The sequence below is a fragment of the Anolis carolinensis genome, chromosome 4 (genome assembly GCF_035594765.1).
Source record: "Anolis carolinensis isolate JA03-04 chromosome 4, rAnoCar3.1.pri, whole genome shotgun sequence".
Classification (NCBI taxonomy): Eukaryota; Metazoa; Chordata; class Lepidosauria; order Squamata; family Dactyloidae; genus Anolis; species Anolis carolinensis.
Genome location: NC_085844.1, coordinates 243403038 through 243429963, shown reverse-complemented (window position 1 = coordinate 243429963; position 26926 = coordinate 243403038). Strand labels below are relative to the sequence as shown.

General features: G+C 41.9%; 1 protein-coding gene across 1 annotated transcript in view; it reads right to left on the bottom strand.

Annotated features, from left to right (window-relative positions):
- col20a1 (collagen type XX alpha 1 chain) overlaps positions 1–26926 on the bottom strand; it is a 175330-nt gene that overhangs the window by 94382 nt on the left and 54022 nt on the right. The window contains exons 17-18 of the mRNA XM_062979041.1: positions 24411–24553; positions 23014–23146 (exon numbers count right to left, since the gene is read on the bottom strand). Coding sequence (XP_062835111.1) covers positions 23014–23146; positions 24411–24553 — 276 coding nt within the window. The remainder of the gene's footprint in view (positions 1–23013; positions 23147–24410; positions 24554–26926) is intronic.

Genomic DNA, 26926 nt, shown 5'->3' with positions numbered 1-26926 from the left:
TCTGCGGCCTGGGTCGTGACAGTTTGACTCCGCCACCCTAAGCACCAATTAACCTCGGCCAGAATGTCTACCGGAGTCGTACCTGGGCCGAGCGGCCAGCCGATTACCTACACCATCGACAAGGAAGAGGTGGACCGAATCCGTGATAAGCTCAATGCACAGGATGGAGAAATAAGGGGTTTGAAGGAACGCGGAGTTCGTCTTCCGGCCATGGCGTTGCCAACCAAGTTTACTGGAGAAGCTTCTAAGGTTCATGTCTTCCGTCGCCAATGTCAAGCTTATCTGGAGGCCCGTGCTGCCGAGTTTCCCCAAGAAGACATCAAAGTGGCATGGGTTTACAGTCTTCTAGACGGGCCAGCAGCCAGCTGGGCGACGGCACTGTTCGACCAAGCCTCTCCACACCTAAGATCAGCGCAACACTTCTTGGACCACCTCAAGGAGACTTGGGGAATCGAGGACAATTTGGAGGCAGCCGGTCACAAACTCCGTCGCCTTTTCCAAGGAGACAGACCTATGTCTCAGTATATAGCCGAGTTCCGAGTGCTGGCCCACAACACCGGCTGGAACGATGTAGCCCTCAGGGGACAATTCCGGGAGGGTCTCAACATTGAAATGCTGGAAGAAATCTCCAAGGTGGATCCTCCCCAGACCCTCGAGGCACTCATTGATCAATGTTTACGGGCTGAAGTCATGATTGCCAACAGGAAACAGTGGGTTCGAGGCCAGGGCAGTAGAGCCGGGGCAAAACCCCCCGCTCCCGCCAGCGTTCAGCCACGTCCGGTGTGGAGACCCCCACCGCCAACCCCATACCCCAGAGGAGGCGAGGAGGTGCCGATGCAGTTGGGCAATGTGCGTCCCAGACTAGATGCCGCCGAGAAGGCCCGTCGTCAACGCTTAAACCTCTGCTGGTACTGCGGGAACGGGGGCCACTTCGCCAGAGAGTGCCCAGCCAAAGGGAAGCCTGCCGCCCGTCTTGCGGCGGCGTCCTCCACGGAGACGAAGGCGTCTGAGCCGACTGGCACACAGCCGGCGGGGGAAGCCAACGACCGGGTGTAGAGAGGCTCGCCAACCCGGTCAAAAAATCCATCCAAGAGCCGCCAACCGGGGTCCTGTTCCTTCTCGTGGTCACATTATGGTCAGCAAAAAGGGGACCCGTCATGATCCACGCCATGATAGACTCTGGAGCTACCAACAATTTCATCGATAGAGAGTATGCCGACTCTCTGGGATTACAATATCATGATTTCAAGAATGCCCGTGTGGTGCAAGCCATAGACGGCCGTCCCCTCAAGACGGGCCCCGTAAGTCAGTGGTCGGAACCCACCAGGATGTGGATAAGGGAACATATGGAAGAGATTTCCTTCTTTGTTACCGAGGTCCCCCATTTCCCTGCGATTTTGGGAATTCCATGGCTGACTCTCCACGACCCTAACATCTCCTGGTCCAACAGAGAACTGCAGTTTGCTTCACCGTACTGCCAAAACCATTGCCTCGTAGCCAAGGTATGCCATGCCACAGACACCGAGCCCATCATCACCTTGCCAAAGAAGTACTCCGAGTATTGGGATGTATTCAATGAGAAAGAAGCCGAAAAATTACCCCCACATAGACCTTATGACTGTGCCATTGACTTGGTGGAGGGGGCCCCGATCCCGCGAGGGCATCTCTACTCCCTGACTGAACCAGAGCAAGAAGCTCTCAGGGAATTCCTAGAGACAAACCTTCGCAAGGGATTCATCAGACCCTCTCAATCCCCAGCCGCCTCCCCAGTGATGTTTGTGAAGAAGAAGTCAGGGGAACTACGCTTGGTGGTGGACTACAGAGCATTGAACAATATCACCAAGCGGAACAGCTATCCCCTGCCTTTAATCTCGGATCTACTGGATCGGCTTCGAGGAGCCAAGGTTTACACCAAGCTGGATCTTCGGGGGGCTTACAACTTAGTTCGCATCAGGGAAGGGGACGAGTGGAAGACCGCCTTCCAGACCAAATTCGGATTATTTGAGTCCCGAGTTATGAATTTCGGTTTATGCGGAGCCCCCGCAACGTTCCAGCATTTTGTCAATGACATTTTTCAGGACTATCTAGACAGGTTCTTGATAATCTACCTGGACGATTTTTTGGTGTTTTCCAGATCACAATCAGAACATGAGAACCACGTCAAAATGGTGTTACAACGATTGCGGGATCATGGACTTTATGCCAAGCTGGAAAAATGCGCTTTTGATCTACAAGAGGTAGATTTCCTTGGTTACCGCATCTCGCCTCTAGGGCTTTCCATGGATCCAGCCAAAGTTTCAGCAGTATTGGAATGGCGGGCGCCAACTAACAAGAAAGAGGTGCAGCGTTTCTTGGGGTTCGCGAACTACTACCGCAAGTTCATTCCAGATTTTGCCCGCTGGTCCGACCCCATCACTAGCTGCATCCGTGGAAAGCAGCCTTTCCGCTGGACTGATCAAGCAGAGAAAGGGTTCCAGCAACTAAAGAAACTATTCACCTCCCAGCCAATTCTACAGCACCCAAATCCTGGAACCCCTTTTGTGGTGCAAGCGGACGCCTCTGATGTGGCAATTGGGGCTGTACTCTTACAACCGGTGGGAGATCACCTCCACCCCTGTGCCTTTTATTCTCGTCAACTAACCACACCAGAGAGGAATTACACCATTTGGGAAAAAGAACTACTGGCCATAAAGGCAGCCTTTGAAACTTGGAGACATTGGCTAGAAGGGGCCAAATTTCCCATTGAAGTCCACACTGATCATCGTAATCTAGAACATCTAAGAACTGCCCGCAAACTAAATCAGAGGCAGCAACGTTGGGCTTTATTCTTTGAACGTTTCAACTTCCAGATCCATTATGTGACCCCAGCCCAAACCAAGCAAGCAGACGCCCTGTCACGTAAACCGGAATACGCTGCAGGACGCAAGGAGACCTTTGAATCCCAACTGCTACAACCTGAGAACTTTGCCACGCTCACGGTGGGGAACACCAAATCCATTCCCATTGGTTCAACTTCCCCTACTCCAGGACCCATCTGTGCTCAAGAAATCAGGGCTAGCCAGCAAGCAGATGCCTGGGCGCAGGACCAACTTCGCCAAGGTCTGCATTTCCCCTTTTCGCTTAAAGATGGGCTGCTCTGCTATAGAAATCATGTTTATATCCCACCCGGACCAGGCAGGGAAAAAGCGCTTCGTCTGTGTCATGACTGCAAACCAGCAGGACACTTCGGACTATTTAAAACTATGCATTTGATCCTAAGGGATTTTTGGTGGCCCAAGATCCGCAAGGATGTGGAAAAATATGTCAACACCTGCCCAGTATGCCAGCGCTCCAAGATACGAAGGGAGAAGCCCTCAGGGCTTTTACACCCCCTTCCTACCCCATCTCGCCCATGGGAAATAATTTCCGCGGATTTCATCACTGACCTACCACCTTCCTGTGGATTCACCACGATCTTAGTGGTGGTGGACCTATTCACCAAGTTAGCCCATTTCATTCCCTGCGAAGGCCTCCCCACGGCCAAGGAAACTGCGGATCTATTTCTTCAACATGTTTTCAGACTACATGGATTGCCCAAGAGTTTAGTCACAGACCGTGGATCTCAATTCACCTCTCGTTTTTGGAAGGCACTACAAAAACTATTGGGCATAGACTCTCGCTTATCTTCAGCTCATCATCCCCAAACAGATGGGCAAACGGAGCGCACCAATGCCACTTTGGAGCAGTATCTTCGCTGTTATGTAAACTATCAACAGGACAATTGGGCTTCTCTGTTACCACTGTCTGAGTTTGCCTACAACAATGGAGTTCAAGCTTCTACAAAAGAAACGCCGTTCCTTGCAAACTACGGCTTCCATCCACGTTTCTTTCCCCCTGTCATTGAAACTTCAGAGGTTCCCGCAGCAGAGGATTGGCTGCAGGAACTCACAGCGGTGCAACAACTTTTGCTCCAGCAACTGGACCAAGCCAAGGAGGACTATAAACGCCACGCTGACAAACATCGCCAGCCGGGCCCTGAAATCAAGGTAGGAGATCGGGTTTTCCTGTCCACTCGCTTTCTGCCCTCCCACCGCCCTTGCCGGAAGTTAGATGCCCGTTTCATTGGTCCCTATCCAGTGGTGGCGCAATTAAACCCCGTGACTTTCAAACTCCAACTTCCGCGTTCAATGCGCATTCACCCAGTGTTTCACCGTTCCCTGCTCCTTCCGGCGGATGGTGTGCGACCTGATACAGACCAACCGGCCCCCCCCTCCTGTTTTGATGAATGGGGAGGAGGAGTTCGAGGTTGAGGACATTTTGGATTCTCGCTTTCACCGCCGCCGCCTACAATATCTCATTGACTGGGTGGGTTTTGGCCCTGAGGAACGCTCTTGGGAAGACGCCTCCACAGTCCATGCTCCTGATCTAACCCGTCGCTTTCATCAGACCTATCCCACCAAACCGCGACCTCGCGCCTCGGGGAGAGGGCCCCAGTTTGGGAGGGGCCTTGAGGAGGGGGATAGTGTGATGACCCATGGGCCTTGTAGTCCTGCTCAGGACATTGTAATTCCTGATGAAGATGAAAACTTGGGTTTTTTACCTTCCCAGTCTGAACTGGATTCCTCTCAGCCAGATCTTTCCCAGGCAGATCTGGGAACCTTGCACCTGCAAGAAAGTTGTCTCCCAGAAGTATGTCAAACAAGCCCAGAGCCTACTTCTCCCGTATTCTTGCGCCGGGAGTTTTGTAAACAACAGAGAAGTTTGGATTCAGCTTCGCGCAGGAGTGCGAGGATTGCAGCTAAGAATGTGGCCAATTAAGACTGCTTCTCGTGAGAATCTTTGGGGAGTCTCACATCTGGTCTCAGAGTTAGCTTTCGGTTCTGATTCCCAGAGAACTGCTTCGGCGGGAAGCTAGACTCTATTTAGGTGTTTTACCCGCGTAGTAACTTCGCGGAGTCAATTCGTCAGCCTACGGAGCGAGTTGTGTCTGGACAGCGCGCTCCGGTTCAAGCCTCGCTCCTGCTCAAGCCTTGCCTTGCTATCCAGCCTTCGCCTTGCTTCCCAGCCTTTGTTTATCTACGGACTTTGCCTTGTTTCCCAGGATCAATCCTTGCCTTGTTCCACGGATTTATCAAGTTATTCCACGGACCTTGTTCTTGTTCTTAGTTACCTTGTTCCACGTTCAAGCCTTGTTTCAAGTATCAAGTTATTTCCTAGCCTCGCTCAAGTTTCATGGACTAAAGGACCTTGTCATCTCCCCTCACTTTGCTTGGCAAAGTGAGTGTTTCGGTTATTGGATTACAACTTTGGACCTTAATATTTCTTATTGGACATTGCTTTTTTGGACTAATTCTGACCTTTCCTGAAAGGTCTAATTCTGGACTATTTTCTACACTTGTTTTTATTAACTTTATATATTCCTACAATAAAGATATTAGATAGATTCTGGCCTCTGTGTATGGTTATTGGTGCTCTGCGGCCTGGGTCGTGACAATTCCCAAGCTCTGGTACAAGTTATTCAGTAGCGGGTTCCATGCTAATGGGGTGTTGAATCAATTATAGGTTTTACTCCAAGCTTACTCCAGGGTTCAGCACCTTAAAAATCACTTTAAGGACTTTATCACAAAGCAGGCACACCAGCATTGCAGCTGGCCATCACCCTGTGTTTTCCGCTACTGGTTTGCCACTCCTTTCTCGGTGATTCTCCCATCCCTACTATTGTTAGGTAAAATCTAAGGACTTTATTACACAAGACAAGCCAACAAGCATTGTAGCTGGCTCCCAATCCCACAAATCACCTTCACTTATATTTGTGAAATAGTTCCCTTCTTCTTTTGTGCCAGCATGCTAGTGGAAAAGTGGATGCTGGCACAGAATGAGAAGGGACCCTTTTCTCTATTTTCCACCTCCCCCTTGGTGTTCCCAAGATCCCAGCAGGTTGGTATGAGAAAGTCTTAAGACTCTGAGTCCCTGGGGTTATTTTTATCAACACTAGCTGTAGCACTTCTTCAAGCAGAAGTTTTAGCAACTATTTATTTATTTACAGTATTTATATTCCGCCCTTCTCACCCCGAAGGGGACTCAGGGCGGATCACATTATACACACATAGGGCAAACATTCAATGCCCATAAACACATCAAACAAAGACTGAGACAGACAGACGCAGAGGCAATTTAACCTTCTTCTGAGGGGATGTTTGATTCTGGCCACAGGGGGAGCAGCTGCTTCATCATCCACTCTGACGGCACTTCCTCATTCCAGGTCATAAATTAGTTAAATTTGTCTCCCCACTTTTATAAGTGGTACCTTATTTCCTACTTGATAGATGCAACTATCTTTCGGGTTGCTAGGTCAGCAACGAGCAGGGGCTAAATTTTATTTTTAATTGACAGGTGCTCACCCCACCTTGGGCTGGCCTCCAACTCATGACCTCATGGTCAGAGTGATTTATTGCAGCTGCTCAGCAGCCTGCGCCACAGCCCAGCCCCTACTATAGCTGGAAATGCCAGAAATTCAACTTTCTGCACACAATTGTAAACCTTGTATCTATCACTAAGTTACATTCCCTCACTGACACAGCCACAGCAACAACACATATTAATATAGATGTGCATGTTGGCAAAATTCCATATAAACAAAGCAAGCTTGGCATGATTGTACAGAGAAGACTGTTTTTGGCACAGTGTCTAAGAAATGCACAAGAGTGTATATGTTCACAGTAATGCAAAATGAGAAAATCAAAGCATGTGTGCATTTCTGGAGTGTATATCACTATGTATGAGTTAAGAGGGTGTTGCAAATGTCCTGAAGGAACTGACCTCTGTAGCACACTGTAGATGCCGCAAATATGGAATTAATTTTAAGTAATTTCCCAGTTGAATTCAAAATAAGTAGAGAGGAGCAAGAAAAGAAAAAAGCCGGCTTATCCCTTGAATCATAGAAATTTGGATGAGACCACAAGGGCTATCCAATGCAACCTCCTACAATGTAGGAATATAGAACTTCAGCACTCCACAAAGATGCCCATCCAACCTCTGTTTAAAGACCTCCAAAGAAAGATAATCCAGGTCTTATAGTAAAGAATTTTTTCCTAATGTTGAGCTTGCAGTTGCTACGTTCTCACCAAAAATCTTAGCAAACTAAAAATTTCAGGATTTCATAGTATTGAGCCATGACAAGTTAAAGTGGTGTCAAACTGCAGTAATTCTACAATGCAGATGCACCTTTAGTCTATGAAAGCTTATGCTACCGCCTTGAGTTCCCTCTGGGGTGGAGAAAGGTGGGATAGAAATGAAGTAAATAATAATAAATAAATAATACCAATTTCATTATCTCAATTAGTCTTGATAGTGCTACAAGTTCCCCTTGCATACTGATATTTCAGGCTAACATGGCTATATCTTTGAATCCTACCTGCATACTCTGTAAAATTAAATTGAGGCTACTATGGACATATCATGAGAAGACAATGAAAGGTTATAATGCTTGATAAAATAAATGGCAGTAAAAAAGAGGTAAAGTGCATTAGAGTTGAACTGATTTTATCATAGAAGCCACAGTCCTGAATTATGAAGACCTGAGGTCTTGAAGGACCTTGATTCATTGAATCATAATAATAAACACAAGTCAACTTAATTGCAAATAACAAAAATTCACACTGAAATTCCAGAACCAAATGGAACCTGCAATTTTTAGAGCTACAAATATGCACCTTGAGCAAAACATGGAAAAGTTTGTTTTTAGACAGCCCATCCTGAATCTCTCTTAGAGAATGAGTGTTGCTCATGCTGGCTAGGCAGTTGTTATTCCTAATAGTAACATTTTTCAGGCTATGACATTTAAAATATAAGCATGACCCAAAGTTCTATATCATCACTTCTGTTATGTAACTTTATATATTCTTAGTTATGTAGTAGAGATGCTAAGAAATCTTAGTCATGAATTACAAAGATGTATAACAGGACCAGCAAGAGTTCCTAGTATGAGTTCAATGTGCATGAGGATGAATGTGATGCACATCACAGGCATCAGACTCCCATTGCACAATGGTAACTTTGCTGGCTCTGCCACATAGTAATAACACAGCAGCCCTTTATTGGACACAGCATAATGGAATTGCCAGTTCCTACTGATGAAGACCAACAGAACTCTGGCCATTCAGAAGCTATGCTTATGGTGCCATATTTAGGAAAGGATTTTAAGGAAGATGTCCAGGGATCTACTCACCAGAATGAGCAGAATAGTGCCCAGACACAGGCCTGGCTTATTACTTTCTGAAATAAGTGAATTAATATACAATAGCATCTAATGAAACAATTCTCTGTGGGGTCTGAGTGTTTTAAGCCATGTCCCCTTTCACACTGCATAATTATTATATCATCGATACAAAAATCCATACCATGCAATCATGGCAACTGAAGTATATCATCAATACAACTTCAGCTGCCATAACTGCATGTTATAGAATCTTAGAATTTGTAATTTGGTGCAGATAAGAGTTTTCTGGCAGGATTCTATAGGCTGAAGCCATAGCAGTTAATGTAAGATCTGTCCTCTAACTGCATAATGTAAAAGGGGCCCTTGAGGCACAGAGTCTAAAATCTATCCAAATGCTCTACTGTAAATACAGGCAATCTGCTGCATCTATCTCAATAGTGAAGCAAAAGTTTTGGAGACCCACAATTGAAAAAAGAAGTCCGTGAGACTTGGAGGACAGGCAAGGGCATAGCCATTCCCAGGTGCAACATTTCCGTTGTTAAACTTTTTACTTACAAGAGAAAAAGAGGCAATTCTTTCCTGCTTTTAGCAGGGCCTGGGGTAACCGTAGAGTGTTCTATTGGGGGCCCTGCACGGCTCACGTGAAACCTCATTGATTCTCCTCCTTTTGTTTGTGCAGTTTTCGTTTCATTGAAGGCAAACCAAAGGATTATTGACTATATTTTGCCTCAGGCTATAGCTGCTCTCCAAGCTGCCAAGGAGAAGCCGAAGCTCTGCGACGATGAAATGTTGACCTATATATTATTATGGATGTGTAGTAGTAGGCCAAGGAGGTGAGACCAGCACCGAGTTTCGACTCAAGTTCAATAATTCTGAATATTTCAAAAGAAAGGCATTTAAATACATGCAAGATTCAAAGCCAGGCATTTATAAGGCTTCTGACATCCCATATCCCTATGAGTTGTGCAGTTTTGGATTTTCCTTTCACCTCTGAGAATGTCAACAGCTGAATGTCCTTTCAGTTTGAATTCAATTGTCTTGTTAACTACAGCATTACTCATAGATGTCCTCTCTTGTACCTCAGTAGCCTGTTGATCACCTTCCAACCTGGAAGTCTCCGCTGCTGCTGCCACCCAGTAGCTCAGCAAAAGCCTGTCTGACATCCCTGGCTCTTTTAGCAGTGCTGCTCTCATCAGTATCACCTCATGCCTCATAGGGACACACAATCCCACCATTGAATGGAAAGGCAATGCCATGACGTGCTAGACATTTCATCATTCCTCTAGAGTTGGTCATTGTTGTTATGTTCTAACCGATGGCAACCCTGATGCAAACCTGTCCAGTTCCCTTGACAAGTTTTGCTCTGAAAGGCTTTTCCTTTGCCTTCCTCTGAGGATGCCAGTGTGTGACTTATCCAAGGTCAAACAACAACAACAACAACAACAACTTCTTTATTTTTATATCCTGCCTGGATCTCCCCATAGGGACTCGGATTGGCTAACATGGGGCCAAACCCAAATAATCACAATAAAACAAATAACATACTATCAGAACAAACAAATAGCATCAGCAGTAAAAAAAATACAGTTTAAAAGTACTAAAAAACAATAGTGAACTGCCAGAAGGAACAAAAGTGAATTAAAATAATAAAAGACTGGGCAGAGGTGGATGGAGTGCATGATTAGGGGTCTGAGGAGATCGATAATACAATGCTGTATTATAGCTAAGAAAAGGAAAATTCAAAGGTGGGGAAACAAGAGAAATTGATGCCAACTATAGACAGGAAGCAGTATATCGGCACTGTAATTGTCAATACTGAGGAAGTTGTGCTTATAATCAATTATTGAAGGCACACTGGAAGAGCCAGGTTTTAAAATCTTTCTTAAAGGCTTAAATGGCAAGCTGAGGTTTCAGCCCTCATCTCTAAAGGCATAGTCCAATGCTTAGATCACTACACCACACAGGCTTAACTTTCCAGTGAGTCTTAGTTTAGCCATTTTGGCTTCTAGGGAATATTCATGCTTGATTTGTTCTAACATCGTTTTTTCAGTGTCTTTGCCTCAATAAAACTGAGTTTGTACATTCAGTGGCGTTGTTTTACTTCAGTATACTTTTGAACCTGTTTGGCCAGGACTTGGCTAACTCAGCCCCTTCACAACAATGTAGAGTTTCGCTTTTCTTTTGAATTATTTTAAAAAGCCCTTTTCATGTTTTGAAAAAGTCAGCAGGCTTCAAATGCTAGCCTAATGAATTGTCCACTTTGTAGTTAGCATAACAAAATATATATAGTATTACCACAATGGTTGGCCATGGAAGAAGAATGAGGAAATATTGATCACAGCTCAGCTACTTCATGCGAATGAGTCTACGACCATGAACACACTGATAGCTTGCCAGCAACAGCTGGCATCAGATGAGCTGCAGCCCTATGGCAGCCTTCAGACATAAATATCCCAGGAAAAACTAACAAGCTGAGGGAAAGTAAATGGAGCTCTTGAAAGAGGGATTTGCTCAGAAAGATCCCACAGGCCCTGAGGAATCTTGACGACATGATTTTGACAGGTGGAAGAAAGGTCAGAGGTTCGGAGGCTGCCCAGGAGGGAACAAATGTTCCCTGGCACAAGGGGTGCCATCTGCGCAAGCAGCCTTGGATTTGCTGCAACACACACACACACACATTTCACTGCCACACAGAAGAGCAAGAGCCATCCCCTTGGACAAACTGACAAAATGCAGCACCATGTTTAGGAACTAGGCAAGCACTCTGCGGCATGCTATCTACTGTGAGGAAATTGAATTTTTACTTTCTAATGTACTTGGGACCAGTTCAAAATTTGTGCCAATGGCTACAACTATTTCTTTCTTTCCTGGGAAACTCCCTGTGGACCAACGGTTGATGGTTTCTGGACCAGTGTTGGTCCATGGACCACCACTTTGGGTAGCACAAACCTAGGACACAGGGATGATGTTTTGTCCATGTTGTATGTTCTCAGCAAAAATCAGCCAAAATCATGGATAACTAATTAAAAAGACCCAATGCTAAGGTCTTAATTGCTTAAGGCAGGTAAATCACAATTGCAGCAGGATAACAGTGGGACTGATCACATGTCATCAGTCCTGTTCTTTATTTTTCTAATGGGAATACTTGGAAAGTATTTCTTTTACTAAAGGAGGTAATTAATAGATGCTTTTGTGTTTGCAAAAGAAACATTTTCCAAGTGGCATCTCACTGGGAGACTGAAAGAAGAAGAAGAACACTGTCTACCTGTGTGATCAGTTCCCAAGTCTTGTTAGGGATTCCTCTTCTTCAGAAGAGTAAGGGGAGCAGGAAAGTGTTCATAAATCAGAGGGGCAGTTGGAATCTGAGGAGGAGATTTTGCAAGTACCCACATTTCAGGAGAGGTGAAAGGAAACAGAGCAGGGACATCATTCAGCTAGACTAGCTGCCAGAAATGCAGCTGAGTAATTGAAAACTTCCCTAGCAGCTGTGAGGGGACTCAGGGCTATAAGGCAGAAGCAGGTGCAGCCAGCTTTTGCTGGTAACAAACTGACTCTAATGCCTAGCCTTCGCTCCCCTTGTGCTTGCTTCGAGTCTGCATCTGGGAAACTGCCCCTAAGGATTTATTGCTGTTTGTTTGTCTGAAGTAAGACTGCTATTTGATTCAGGAATTTATCAGAGACTAAGAACTGTGTTTGCCCTAAGACTTCCTTGCTTTCTTTTGCATTATTCCACTGAGTGTGCTGTTCTTTATGTTTTGCTGAAGTAAAGCAGTTTTCATTTACTTACCACAGTGTTTTAAGGCTGTTCTTGAAAGACAAAACAGGACAAGTCTATGCATGATTTGACTGGTCCAGCTAGTATTGCCGCTATGTTTGTTTTAATAGGGGGTATTTGGGATGGAAAAGCAGGTCAAATCAGGGTAGGTCTAGTCACTTTGCTGAGATAAAGGACAAAATGGCACCACTTTTCCATTCCATGTATAGAAGTTAGTTGGGCTGAATCTTACTTCAATCCTGGCTTGTGGTTGGCCTTCTACCATATAGAGGGCATCAGGTCAATTTAAGAGATGAAGTAGTAGCTGGTGGTAGTAGTTACTGATCTGTTCTACAATCAAGGACTACAGCTTGAGAGATTGTGAAGTATGGCTGAAAAATTGCCATTGATTTTCTTTGACATCTACTGTCTGAGGTAGTTCCTTCAATCTGCCTACTAGTTGAGCCTGCCATTGGTGAAAAAAATGGGTTTTATTTGGATTGGGTAAATTAGATCTGTATATAACAGACCAGAAAAGGTGGGGAGAGATAGGAATTCCTCACTCAAAAGAAGATGGGGAATGGGTATATTTGGCTTAGAGAAGAAAAGATTGAGAGATGACATGATACCTATCTTTAAACATCTAAAGGGATGTCATGTAGGAACTAGAATGAGCTTGTTTTAAGCTGCTCCAGAGACTAGAACAAGAACGAATGGATTTAAATTGATCAAAGAAAAAGAAAAAGATTCCACCTGAAGTTTAAGATGACCTTATTTTCTGTAAGAATGAATTGATGGTGAGACACTGCCTCAGAGGATGGTGGACTCTCTTTCTTTTGGAGGTTTTTAAGCAGAGCGTGGAGGAACATCTTTCAGGAGCACTTTCGTTTTGTTTCCTTGCACAGCAGGAGGTAGAATAAGATCAACTCTGAGATTCTATGAAACTCATACAGATAGGTTCATAGGTATTCTTGACAGAGCATCATGGTTAATTTGTTCCTTTCCACAAAGAAAAGCTGCAAGGAACAATGAGAGGCTTAAGGTCCTTTGAGCATCAGTTTTCTAAATCCCCTTCTTACTTATTTATTTATCTAGTGATTTTATTTTATTTCATTTCATGGATTCCTAGAAGATCCAATTCTCACCAAAGTGGGCAAGGAATATGATAAAAGAATAACATTAAGCATACAATATGATTTTTAAAAATTGCAGAACAGACATTCATACAAAATTAATTGAAGACAAGTTTAAAGCACCTGCGCAAATAGGAAATGTTTTAACCTGGCATCGGAAAGAACACAGATTTATACAGTACGAAAAGAGATTAACCAAGACAGAAGCAAATGTCATGAAGAAAAGAATTCCCATCCTTATCTTTCTGCAGTCATCACAATGAGGATTAAGCTGCACTTGCATCCTGAATTTTTAAAAGGGAGGGAATGTGTCCTGTTTTTCACAGACACATGCACTTGCATCCTGAATTTTTAAAAGGGAGGGAATGTGTCCTGTTTTTACATATTACATATGTAATATGTAAAGCAAAAGTGAGCAAAGTGTGCTCAGGCAATTCTGAAAGTTCAGACGAAAACCTAGAGTGGATTTGCCATACCACCCACAAAGCTGACTTTCGGGGGAGGACTAGATGACCATTCGAGACACTTCAAATATTAGGGAACTTTTCAATTTTGTTCCTCAATAAGACAGCCAAAAGGAAAGATAAGAATGAGGGAACCAAATTCCCATCAACACTCTTCTGCATGCCCTGGCTGTATATAGCATTACTATAACAGACTGGGTCTTAACTAACATCAACTTAACCTACTTGTCCCTATGTGCTTCCCCCCATTCACACACACATTAGTCTCATGAATTGAGCAATAATGATGGATTTCAACAGAAACTATTTAATTGTGGGAAAATTCAATAAGCTGATATTAAGAATCCCAGCCAAGTGGGAATAGATTGTAGAGGAGGAACTATGTGAGTATGTTTCCGAATACTTTCTGCAGCCTTGGTGCAAAGGAATCAGGCAGCCCCAGAGTGCTTAATTATGTGCAATTAATGTAAATGCCAATGCCAATTTGGAATGAAAAGAATTTGTGCTCAGCAAAAATTGGTCTCAACTGGCCATACTTAACAGCTAATCTATATATTTTTTTCTCTCTGCACCAGAATGGAGAAAGTCCAGTCTTTGGGACAGAGGTGGCCGTGGCACTTTCGATGACCCCATGATAAGTTTACAACCCCTAGTCACCTCCCCAATCCTTTTGTTGTAGTTATTTGTCTAGAAATAATCAAAGAAAGGAACTAAACTATCTCTAAAAGTTGGTGCAATTAAACAGAGGCTGTCATACTTTTGACACATCCTGAGTTGATATGACCCACTGGAAAAGATTATAAGGCTCAGTAAACTTCTTTTTATTTGTGTCAAAAACAAATTGAGGCAAGTCACTTGTAGTGAGAGAGAATTAGCTATCATTTCCCTTCTCGACTTTCTCTTCTCCAGGTGGAACAGTCCAAACTCCTTCATCTGCTCTCATAGGCTTTGCTTTCAGACCTTTGACCATTTTGGTCAGCCCTCCTCTGGACTCTTTCAGCTTGTCAATATCCTTTTTTAATTATATTGCTCAGAACTGGATGCAGTATTCCAGGTGAGGTCTGGTCCAAGAAGAATAGAGTGATGTAGATGTAGTTTAACACTGGGCCATTGTTCAATTCTTTACTTGCTCATAGTCTTGAACCATAGCAGTTAAAGTTATGTCAAACTGCAGTCATTCAACAGTGCTACTGCGCACTCTTTGCTCATTATGCTCCCATTGATTTGGCTGGTTTACAAATAAATGAGAACCCTAAAGTTGCATCAAAGATATGCCTTTCTGCTGTTTGTTTGCTCGTTTATTTAATTTACGTATACCCCTTTCAACCAGAAAATCCACATGTCTAATTGCAATCATAAAATCTTTTCTTTAAAAAAGTCTACTATAACTGCAATAAGAAAAAAGTGTGAAGCAAATCAATATAATATTTTTGCAACTTTAAAACTTTCAGCAGTAGTTGAAGGAGGCAACAAAATCAATATAATACTTTTTTAAAACTTTAAGTGTTAGCTGGAAAAGGCAACAAAATGTCTTCTACGAAAATTCTGGTGGAATAAGGAAGACTCCATTTGTTTTTCAAAAGCACTTTTGGGGAAGTGAAGTTTAACAACAAAGCTGCTACCATTGCCTTATATTTGACAAGGAAGCTATCCAAATAAGGATGTTTCCCAGGTCAACACTAAGGGAAGAGATCTTTTTAAAGTTCACCTGGATCAAATGTGAATGTTGCTCTGGTTGTTGTTACTGTGTGACTTTAAATTGTTTTTGACCTATAACAACTTAAAGGTGAATCTATGGGGTTTTCTTATCAACACTTATCCAGGAGGGGTTCCCATCGCCATCCTCTGGGGCTGAAAAAGGGTGACATGCCCATGTTTCCCAAAGTCGTAGTCTAATTATCAAACCACTACACCTTGCTGCCTCTCAACAAAATATGATAGACCAGTATTTATATCAAATCTGGCCCATTCTTTTCTGGAGAATTTTCTGTTCTTTTGTTCCACGGGGTTGAATGTCCACAAAAACTCTGCCTTGGATATACTTGCTGTTGCAGCCCAGCCACCTGTGTGACTCCTTTTCACTCAAACATCACAAAGTTCAACAATAATTAATAAGTTTAATAAGAAAAGAGTATATAATAGAAAAGGCAGTTTCAAAAATAAGTAGACAATAATCCAAAAGCCATTCCAAAATCAGCAGACTAAACAATCACTAAAGTACAGTAAAAATCAGACTGTAAAAGCATTTTCAAAGTTATAGCAATAAAGTTGATAGTCTTCAGCATAACAAATAGCAATGACCAATTCTGAATATGAATCCAAAATCCCAAAAGGTAAAAACACAAAACTGTAATCCAGGGGCTTCAACACTTAAACCAAAATTACATTCAAAGGCTTGAAAACTTGTACGTAACTATCATCCAAAGGCTTGAAAACATGAACCAAGAATTGTAATTCAATCAAGAGGCATTCATCTTAAAAGCAAGATCCAGAATCAAAGACAAGAACTCCTAACTCAGAGCTCCCAAGACAAGCGACTTGACCCATGAAAATCCAACATTCATCTCACAATAAACATTATCTCAAAATGCATAAGAATTCTAATTCTGACTCATGACATCACTCTTTCTCACACCTGGGTTCCCTTTGCTTACATTTCAGCCTCTGGGAACAACAAATTTGTCTCTGCTTTGCACTATCTCTTCGTAACTGTAATTGTTGAGTTATAGGCAGAGTTCCTGTCTCCTCCACATTCCTTTCAGAGTTAATCCATGGCAGATTCTCATGAAAACCACTTTCTTTTCCCACCATGAGAAGATAACCACCCACTGACCCCAATATGTGGAGGATTCGAACTCATTACCACTACTAACACTGCCACCAATGTTCTATTCAGGAGCCTCCTCTGTGTTAGGATATTTAAAGTGACACAAGACACTTTAAGTGAGTAAAACAAGAAGTTGTGTATTTGCATTTGAACAGTAAAGACACATAGCACTTTCAATAACAAGTTAGGCTTAACTCTTATAAAGGATTGCTATATAACTTGAGTTCTGTGGAAATATGTTCCTTCACACAGGAAATACAAACAGGACAATCTAAACCTTTAAATCCACTTCTTCTGGGATTTAACACCAGCACTCTAGAGTCTTAATATAGTTCTCAGCCTTTCTTCCCTGAAGGCTTTAACTATATTCCTCAAAGAGGTTTATTTTTAAAAACACAGTTTCCAAAAACCTATCTCTATCTTCACACTTTGAAAACCAACCCCCAACTGAAAAAGAATTCTGTGGCTGCCTAGCTTCAACTGTCACTTTGGCTCTGCCCATCTCCAGTTGCTAAGCAACTTCTTCCATTTACATCAGCCAATCAGACTGCACTTCTAGTAATGGTAGCCTGATTTCTCCTCCCCCTTGCTCTGCTTGGCTTTTGCAAGCAAGGCCTGAAAACTACCTGTAACCTTGTAAGGTAGGCTGATCCATTACAGGAATCAAGCCAGTTTCCTAAAAAGTATGTGCATCTTCTGGTGACAGTTTTCTCCCCAATCTAAAGTAAAATACATTAACATTCCTATATTCACAGGGGATACATTCCCAACCAGACTGCAGTCACTTGAAATTGCAGATGAAACTGACAGCCTTTAAAATACCTGACTTTTGGTTTCATCATACCACAAATTCACCCTGGAGGATCTTGAGACTCCAAAGATATCTCTAGGAATTTGTTAGATCCTACAGAGTGACTCTGTGTTAAGTTCTGGGGGAAGCATGCCATAGAATCACCTGGGGGACCTAACAAATTCCTAAAGAGACCATTTGTCCCCAGGTGTAGGTAAGTGAAACTTGAATTTCTACCTTTGAAACAGCACATGATCAAGTTGTATGACATACTTAGTTTATGATTGACTTTCCTAACCTGGCATCCTCCAAATGATCATGACTTCCATCATTCTCAGGATAGCAAAATGGGAGTTGTAATCCAATGCACCTGAAAGCTCCCAGATTGCTTTAGATCTGTGAGCTCAGTCACAGGACCGGATGAGCTTTAAAAAACTCTTTTTTGAACTTCAACTCCCAGAATTCCCCAGTCAAGTTAATTCTAGGAGCCCCACCAGCCAAAAACAAAAACAAACACAGTCTTTTAAAGTGACTGTATTGAAGTTGTAAATCTTTACTCATTTTGTTCCAACTCACAAAGACTAAAAAAAATGAAAGCACGGTTACATGTGATTTTGTGCATTTTTCAGAACTTTCTCACATTTTATGCTTCCTGTGAAAAATTCACAAAGAACCTTTAGTGAACTTAATATGTTTTCATACAACCCAAGCAATGAAATATTGTCATTTTACTCTTCTGCAGGCTCAGAAAAAGTACCCCTCCCCCTCTGTGCGCTTTTATCTACAGATTTATTATTTACAGCATTTCCACCCCGCCTTTCTCACCTGATGGGGCTCAAGGCAGCTTACAAAATATGGCAAAATTCAATGCCAATAACAAAATACAATAAAATAGAACATAGTACATTTAAAACAGTTGGGCATTGATTAATATAAACAGTATACAAAGCTAAAACATATAAAGTGCTTAAATCCATTCGTCCAGGAACCTTGCGCATAAACCTTAGTTTAGATTTAATATCAGCGGTTCTATGGCTCAACCTGGAAGTGGTTGTAGGACCTTTCTAGGTGCTCCAGTGCAATTCTGTAGTATGAGCCACAATTTTAGGTATCTAGGGGAGTCTTGAAATGTATCCTCTGCATATATTCTAAATAATACATACACCTTTTTCTAACAAGGTATATTGAGATACACTCTTGTTATCAAGGATGAGAAAATGTGTGATGACCCTGTCTCTCATTACTCTATTCCCTATTAGTTTCTAAGGGCTCATAATTCTGCTGCCACAGCTTTTTGCAATACGTTTTCATTCCCAACTCGAAGGTCAGCCATTCTGTTCCACATCAGAAAGCCAGGCCTTGGAGAAGCCTCACTTTTATTCACAGACTTCAAAAAGAATATTTTCTCATGGGGAATACCAAAGGAGGGGGAACTGAATTGTGTCTCCTCCTGCTGAGTTTGAGATTCCTGGAATCTTTTAGTGACGGCCTTTGAAGTTCATCAATTTTTGAAAGATTCTCTTTGCCAATTTTCAAGGGTTCCCCAAACAGATATTATAATATTCTCTGTCCTTCTTTCTGTGTCTTTTAAACCTATCTATCATTTCAAAAGAGCACAACCTTGCATCTTAATAGAAATCAGAAACTACAAGGTTAAATTAAACCTTGAGCAAGTCAAATAAAAGTAAATCAAATACTTAGTGTAAATAGAAATGTATAGAAGACTCCCATGAGTTTTGAGCTTTTGAAGTGCTGTTTTTTGGGTGTAGGACTTGGGGGACATCGTTCAAAAATGTAAAACATTTTTTTACAATTTATTGAAACTTTTTTCAGCCAAAGCCAGCTGTGCATCTGTGATAAAAATAAACCGGCTCTCACTTATCAGAAATACCACCTTCTATAGCAGTTGGGAAGTAAATTAATGTGGAAAATATTATATAGGAGCAGTAAAATAATAAATTGGAAGACCTCTTTACAGAGCCAGCTTTGGGGTAGGTAATATCTGCACTGATTGCAATGAAACTCAAAACCATCAGCAAAATTGGGACATTGGCTGTTCTCAAATGTACTATGAATCTGGAACTTCAATTCAAGGAGCTTAAACATTTTCATTTTCACACCATGATCTATCTATCGTACATCATCTGTTGTCATCTGTATGATTAGCCTGAGTAACATACCAAACTCCCCACAATTTTTGGCAAATATTTAGACATCTCCACTGAATATGGAACCATGGCTTGTGGTTTCTACTAGCAATACAAGACACATGTTGTATTCCACCAAATACACCTTTCTGGACTTTATCCTTAGAGTACCTTTTGAACCTGAATCCAGAACTGAAATATTTGAGGAGGTAAGTGTCTCCTGTTTTTATCTGATCCAAAACATTTCATCTTAGGGTCCTACCATTACTTGATAAATGCTCTTCTTTCATGCTTGTAGACCTTCAAAAAACAAGCTTATGTTCCCACAATACAGAGAAATGGGCAATACAATACATCTGTAGTCATAGATGCACCATATTGTCTATTCCTTGGTACAGTAGAGTCTCACTTATCCAACACTCACTTATCCGACGTTCTGGATTATCCAACGCATTTTTGTAGTCAATGTTTTCAATGCATTGTGATATTTTGGTGCTAAATTCGTAAATACAGTAATTTCTACATAGCATTAATGTGTAATGAACTACTTTTTCTGTCAAATTTGTTGTATAACATGTTTTGATGCTTGATTTGTAAAATCATAACCTATTTTGATGTTTAATAGGCTTTTTTAAATCTCTCCTTATTATCCAACATATTTGCTTATCCAACGTTCTTCCAGCCCGTTTATGTTGGATAAGTGAGACTCTACTGTATTCCAAAGTCTTGATGTATATTCAGGCCATCCTTTGGAAGTAGGTTGTGGGACTGATTCTCAGTCATGGCCTAGGCCTATTTCGCTAGCAGATGTTCTCATTCTGCTTTCTACTTCCATAACAACTTCAGAGTGAAAGCTTTCAATTCTACTTATTTGCATGCATAGTATGTTTTGAGAATGACCTGCATTCCTGTTCATTGTTGTTATTGGTGTGTGCCTTGAAGATATTTTTGATTTATGGCAACCCTAAGGTGACCCTATAAAGAGATTTCCTCCACAAGAGGAGGGGCGGGGGTCAATCCCTGAACTCCAAAGTCATAATCCAGTGTTCAAACCCAAAATAAATTCTTCTCCATCCCTGGTATTTCATGAATGTGACTCCTTGACTGTAGAATTCTATCAGAAAGACTGATCCAGGATCTGAACAGTGTCACTTCTGCTGGATTCCACTGCTTCTTCCAGAATCAACCCCCTCTTTTATCTTCAACCCTTATCCTATGCACCCAATAAATCTCCTCCACTTTTTGACACTGGAGAAGGCTGCAATGACAAGAAGAGGAGGAGAAAGTCCCAATTCTATTGGTGCTAGATATTAATTTACACAATTGAAAAGGGAAATTCAATTGGATTTTGGCCCTGGGCTTTTAGGTGAGCTATAAAGACTAGGGTTGTTGTATAGAGCATGCCAGGCCTTCATATAACAGGACCAGGACATAACATGCAGATATGAAAGAGGACAGACAAGAATAGTGGTTCAAATAGGCCTATTGGAGAATCTACATGTAGTCATTCCAAAGGAGTCTGCAGCAAAGGTCAATACTACTGAGTAATATATACATGTGTGTGTGCATACATACATAAAGAGAGAGACTGAGGGAGAGAGAAAGAGAGTTCTAGCCCTGAGATTCCTCCCTCTTGCCCTAAAAAGCAGAGAAGAGGTTCAGTTTCCTCAGATTGGAAACCCAACCACCAACCCATTTTGATCAGACCATTCTTTGGCTAAGTGATTGGCATGTTACTGCTTTCATCACTGTGATATTCGCATTTAATTAATTACTGGGGCTGCAGTGGTGTGATGGGTTAAACCCTTGTGCCGGCTGAACTGCTGACCTGAAGGTTGGTGGTTCGAATCTGTGGGACAGGGTAAGCTCCTGTCTGTCAGCCCTAGCTTTCTATGCAGGGACATGAGAGAAGCCTCCCAGCAAGATAATAACACATCCAGGCACCCCTGGGTAATATCTCTCTTCACGGTGAATTCTCTCATACCAGAAGTGACTTGCAGTGTGTTCTCAAGTTGCTTCTGACACAATAAAATTAATTCATTTATTCATTTTGAGTCCATCTTTCTCCTAACAATGGGACTCAAGGTAGCTAGCTATCTCTTGCAGACTGTATGTATATCAGCTCCTTCCTTTTTAAGAAAAGTTATTTTTATAAATTGTTATTTTTATCTGTTGCAAGTCGTTTTGAGAGACAAAGCCCAAAAGCAGAATGAACAACAAATCGATATCATTCAAAACAATTGCTGCTGATTCCAGGACAGCTAGTAATTGGAGCCTCAATAATGGCAAAAATTCAAAGAAGTGGCTATATGAGAAGGACGGAGGATGGGTCTTAAATGAATCGTGTTCCACTCACTGCCAACAAAGCCATTAGTCAGAAACTATTAATTAAAAGAGAACCTTCAGGGAGGACCCTTTCTAACCCCGTATCCTTTTGTTTCACCAAGGAAAAACCAGCTTCTACCTTGACGCAGAATTCTCTGGCACCTTCTCTTTCATTTGCGAAAGTGCCCCCACTGTGAAGCATGACTCAGCGCCTTAAACACATTCACAGTCTTGCTTACCTGTCTCTGAAGACTGCTGTGTCATCACAAGCAACAAACTCCTATATTCAAATGTCTATTCCATTAATTCAGACAAAGTAGAGAGCAATGAAGTTACTTCATGAATATGTGTGCATTAGTCAAATATACTACACTTTCCCAGTGGACACATTTTGCAAAGATGTTTGATTGTGTTCTTTTCATAAGTCATGTCTCTGTATGGATTTCAGACTTCAAATTATGTTCTGAGTCATATTCACTTCCAGATGTTGGAAATACAACTAAGTTCAGCATTTTAAAAGCCACATGTGTTTTACAGAGAGCAGTGGTGATTGAGTTAAATAATGTCTCAGTGACTTATAGTTTCCTTTTGTCTTACTCACTTATTCTGACTGCTGTGAGATATTGATTGATATTTTTAGGAATTATTCCACCACTTCCTCATTCTCTTCTTTATTATCTCAGAAAAAGAGGTTGAGAGGAGACATGATAGACTTATTTAAGTATTTGAAAGGATGTCATATGGAAATAAAGTGTGCAGAAAAAATGGAATTTGCGTAGAATATTCCAGTTTGTGCAAAAATGTTGTTTTCCCACTTTTTCTGCACAATTTTTCACAAAAAGGTTTTTACTCATTCAAAGATGCACAAAACTCTCATAATCCAACCCAGAAAGGAAGGCAATTTGAAAATTTTCTTTCTTGTAAGTAAGAGTGAAATACCTGAAGACTTCCATCCTTACAAAACAACTCCATGCATTGCAGATGTTTATGTGAGAATTTAAGATAAAACTCTCTTTATCTCAAAGCTTCCTTGGAACTCAAGCAGACTTACTTCTGAGCTGAAAACTATGTTTGGTCAAGTCCATTATTTGGGAATGTTAGTTTTTGGACAACAAGTCCCAGAATCCCCTAGCCAGCATGGTCATTGTAAAGGCTACATCAGTTTTTGTTTTCACTACAATACCCGACTAGAAACAGGCTGAGAGGAAGCCAGGACCACTCTTTCGTCCTTTCTCCAAGTTTCTCATCCAACACCCAGCTGCCAAAGATGATCACAGCCTTTCCTTAATTGCATTTCATGGCTTAACCCTCTGCCATCAATTATCACAGCATTCCCAGTTCCCCATATGAGAGTTATCACAATCCATGTCACTTACTGATCCTGTGTCGAATGGAGACAACATCACTCCGAGCTCCATCTTTGTAATATGCCCAAATTGATATCTGGTACTCGGTGTTCTTCTTCAGACCAGACAAAAGGGAAGATGCCAAATTTCCAGCAACAGACAGCTATGGATGAAAGGAAAAGGATCAATTGGTTTCTAATCTTGTGTATAATTGGATGATTTTTACAAAGAGAAGGCTATGGAAGCAAAGGTTAGTACTGCCAAACCCACATTGGTGCCATCTTTGTATCATGAGTTCACCTGGCATCAAAAATAATTAAACCAGCATTTCAACCACCTATATCAATTATAGGTGCAGCAGTTGAGAGAGATCCTTAACTCTTTCCACTCATTCAATTTTCTAAATATACATATTTGCTTGAAACCATGATTGCATTGTGAGCCCAGTAAATCCACTGCTTCTATTATGTCTGTATTTCTTTTTTTTCTTCACAGTACTAAAAGCAAATAGGTCATCCATTTACATTTAGACTGCCTTTACACTGCCAAATAATGCTGTCTGAACCGCCTTATATGATCAGTGTAGAACCATATAATGTAGCTTGAACTACATTGAATTGCATTGTATGGTTTTACACTGTCCATATAATGTAGTTCAAACTGATTATTTGGGAATGTAGAACCAGCCTTAAGGAGCCCCAAAGTGTGTTAAAGCACTGAGCTGCTGAACTTGCAGACCGAAAGGTCCCAGGTTCAAACCCCGGGAGAGGTGTGAGCAGCCACTGTTAGCTCCAGCTTCTGCCAACCTAGCAGTTTGAAAACATGCCAATGTGAGTAGATAGGTACCGCTCCGGCGGGAAGGTAACGGTGCTCCATGCAGTCATGCTGGCCACATGACCTTGGAGGTGTCTACGGACAATGCCGGCTCTTCGGCTTAGAAATGGAGTTGAGCACGAACCCCCAGAGTCAGACATGACTGGACTTAACGTCAGGGGAAACCTTTACCTTTACCTTAGAACCAGCCTTAGATTTGAAAAATTTTCTGGGGCCACTTAATCATTTCAAATGAGAATTTCCCTGCCAATGACCAATTGAAACAGACGTGAGGAATGGCGTAAAGTCCTCTCTGTTTTTGAAAAAAAAATCCATATTTTTTTATTAAGCAGGAAAGAGTGACATCAAAATCAATAATTTTGGCCCCAAAAACTTTTCAACTTAAACATGGGTAAATATGGTAATTATTTTTAGAGTCACCTTTCAAGGAATTAAATCAGGGCAACCTTCACCACTTCATTCTTGGACAGATTTTGCTTTAGGACTGGAGCAGCCATTCAATGTCTTGAAGGAGGCAACTACAGCCTGCCAAGGTCCCAAGTGTGCCTGTCCCAGCAAAACAATCACTAGCACCCCCCAGAAAGGTGTCATACCTCCTGCGATTTCTCTTCACCGACCACGTTCCACTTGACCTGGTAGACCACCACGTCGGAGGCTGCCGAAGCTTCCCAGTCCAGCCGGGCCTCACTGCTGGAGAGCTCAGTGACCTTCAGGTGGCTCGGGGGTGGCACCTTCACTGAGAGGCAAAGGAGCAAAGGCAGAAATTGAACTTGAGGTTCCCCTTGCTCTGTCCCTGTCACCAGGAGCCAAAGCCATCTTGCAGCCACGTTCCGGAGCAGATGGTGAGGGAGCCGAACGGCAACAGGGCAGCTGTCCTTAACCAGAATGTCTTTCACTTCTGCAGACCTCAAATGACAAAAACCTGTCCTGAAGGGCCAGCAGAGGTAATATTTTGCAACCATTAATTATAGCGTGATTATTTCATTTGAGGGAGAAGACGTAATCCATTGGACATTTCTAACTGCAGAGAAACCTCGACAAGGGCACTCAAGGAGGAAAGGATTTCACGCTTTTTCTCTTATTTATTGGACTTTTTACCAACATAACTATCTGATAGATTCAGACAGGCTTTATTACTATTTCAGAAAGTATTTTTTTTGTCTTTGGTTTTTGAAAACCCATACTTTTTTCCCTGTGTGGTACCCTCAGTTACCTTAAAATTTATCAGCACGCTCCATCTGTAACCTATTTCAGTGATATACAACTTGCTTGATTTTGGCATGGGCTTCGACCCTAGCCTCCTGATTGGTTGAAAAGACTGAAGTCCATTATACTCTCAGAACTGGCAGTGAGTCCTTTCTCACTTCTCAAGACTAAAATTTGGAATCTATACTCAGTGCCCCGATTGGCTACTAACTTGGTGTGGTTATTAATGCCTGAGGTTCAAGTTCATCTTTGGTTGTAAAACTCACGCAATCCACCTAATGTGCTTCTCACATCACTCACAAGGCACCAAAGGCTTATTCTCACAGTGGAAATGTTTTCTTTAAGGACTAGCATACATAATAAGGAGCTCCAATACTGTACACATCTACCCCACCTATAAGAAAATAGAGCTAGTCATTGGGGCATCAACCAGGCCAATCTTTTCCAAACTTTAGACTCCCAAAATATGCTGGACTGCACCTTCATTATCTTCCACCCATATGGTCATTGGCCATAGAAGGCTGGGACACCCTTTCAGACAGGGAAGGTTAAATCCAATTCTAGATGGAATTCTACTGAATGAGAGGCATTTACATAAATGTTGATTTATCCCCATGGATCATCTTTAGTTGGGATTACAACTGGAGTTATTATGCAGATAGCCAAATGAATCTGCTAATCAAAGACTAGAAAACAAGGATGGAGAACCAGCCAGGTCTTTTGTTAACATTTCCCAGGGCCTAAAGTCAATCTGTCATCCCAGTTGCAAAGCCGCAATTCCTTAGGCTTCAGCTATAGCTTCAACAACAAGTCTTTCTTGTTGTCTATATTTTCTGTCTGATTGGGACAGACAAGTGAGGAGCCAACAAAGATCAAGATTCAAATGGGACCTCAAGCAAATAGTCCATGTCCCTTCTCCTCTACCATATAATCCAGATTATCAAAGATAATAATCCACATTCTCTGCTTTGAATTGGATTATATGAGTCTTCACTGCCATATAATCCTGTTCAAAATAGATAATCTGGGTTTTATATGGCAGTATAGAAGGAGATCTAGAGAAAACCATCTGAGGCTGGATCTACTCTGCCCTGTATCCCAGGATCTGTTCTTAGATTATTTGCTTTGAATTGGATTATATGAGTCTACACTGTATGATAATCTGGGATAAATATATAATCTGGGTTCAGGTCCTGGGATATAGGGCAGTGTAGATCCAGCCTGAGGGGGCTTCATGGATCAAGGAATGGGGACAGAGAGCAAAGCTGTCTGCTAATGTGCCTTCATGTTGTTTCTGACTTATGGTGGCCCTAAGGCTACACAGCAGTTTTTTGCCTACCTATTTAAACATTTCCATACTACCCGATAGCAAAGGCTCTACAAATGAGATAGATAGTAAAAAAAACAATTTAAAACAACGTAAAAGTTAAGGAGGTCTAAAATAGTCTCTAATGATATAAAATTGCATATAGTAGACCCTTTCCATGACACTTTAACCTATCCATGTTATGATCTCTGGATCCACCAAAGTTTGGAGAACAGTCAACAGGTGTTTCATACTTTCCAACATTTTACAGATGAAAATTAGGGCTCACGTGTCTAAGCAACATCAGAGTGTAATCAAGATGGCAGAAGTTATAATAAAAAGGAATATAAGGTTTAGGAGCAGATGCAGTAGTTTGCTTTTGCTTGAATCTACTGGGAAAAGCCAGGAGTCACTCCTTTTTCTCACTTCCAGATGAGTTAAATGTATGAAATACCTTTGCAATATGAACTCATTTTGAAGCAATTTAATCTGATGACAAAGGGGGAAAGAGGTGATAGAAAGAGAGACTGGGACATTTTGAAAGCTGCTGACAAAATAGGTTGACATGGGATTAATCAGGACTTCCCTTGCAAAATT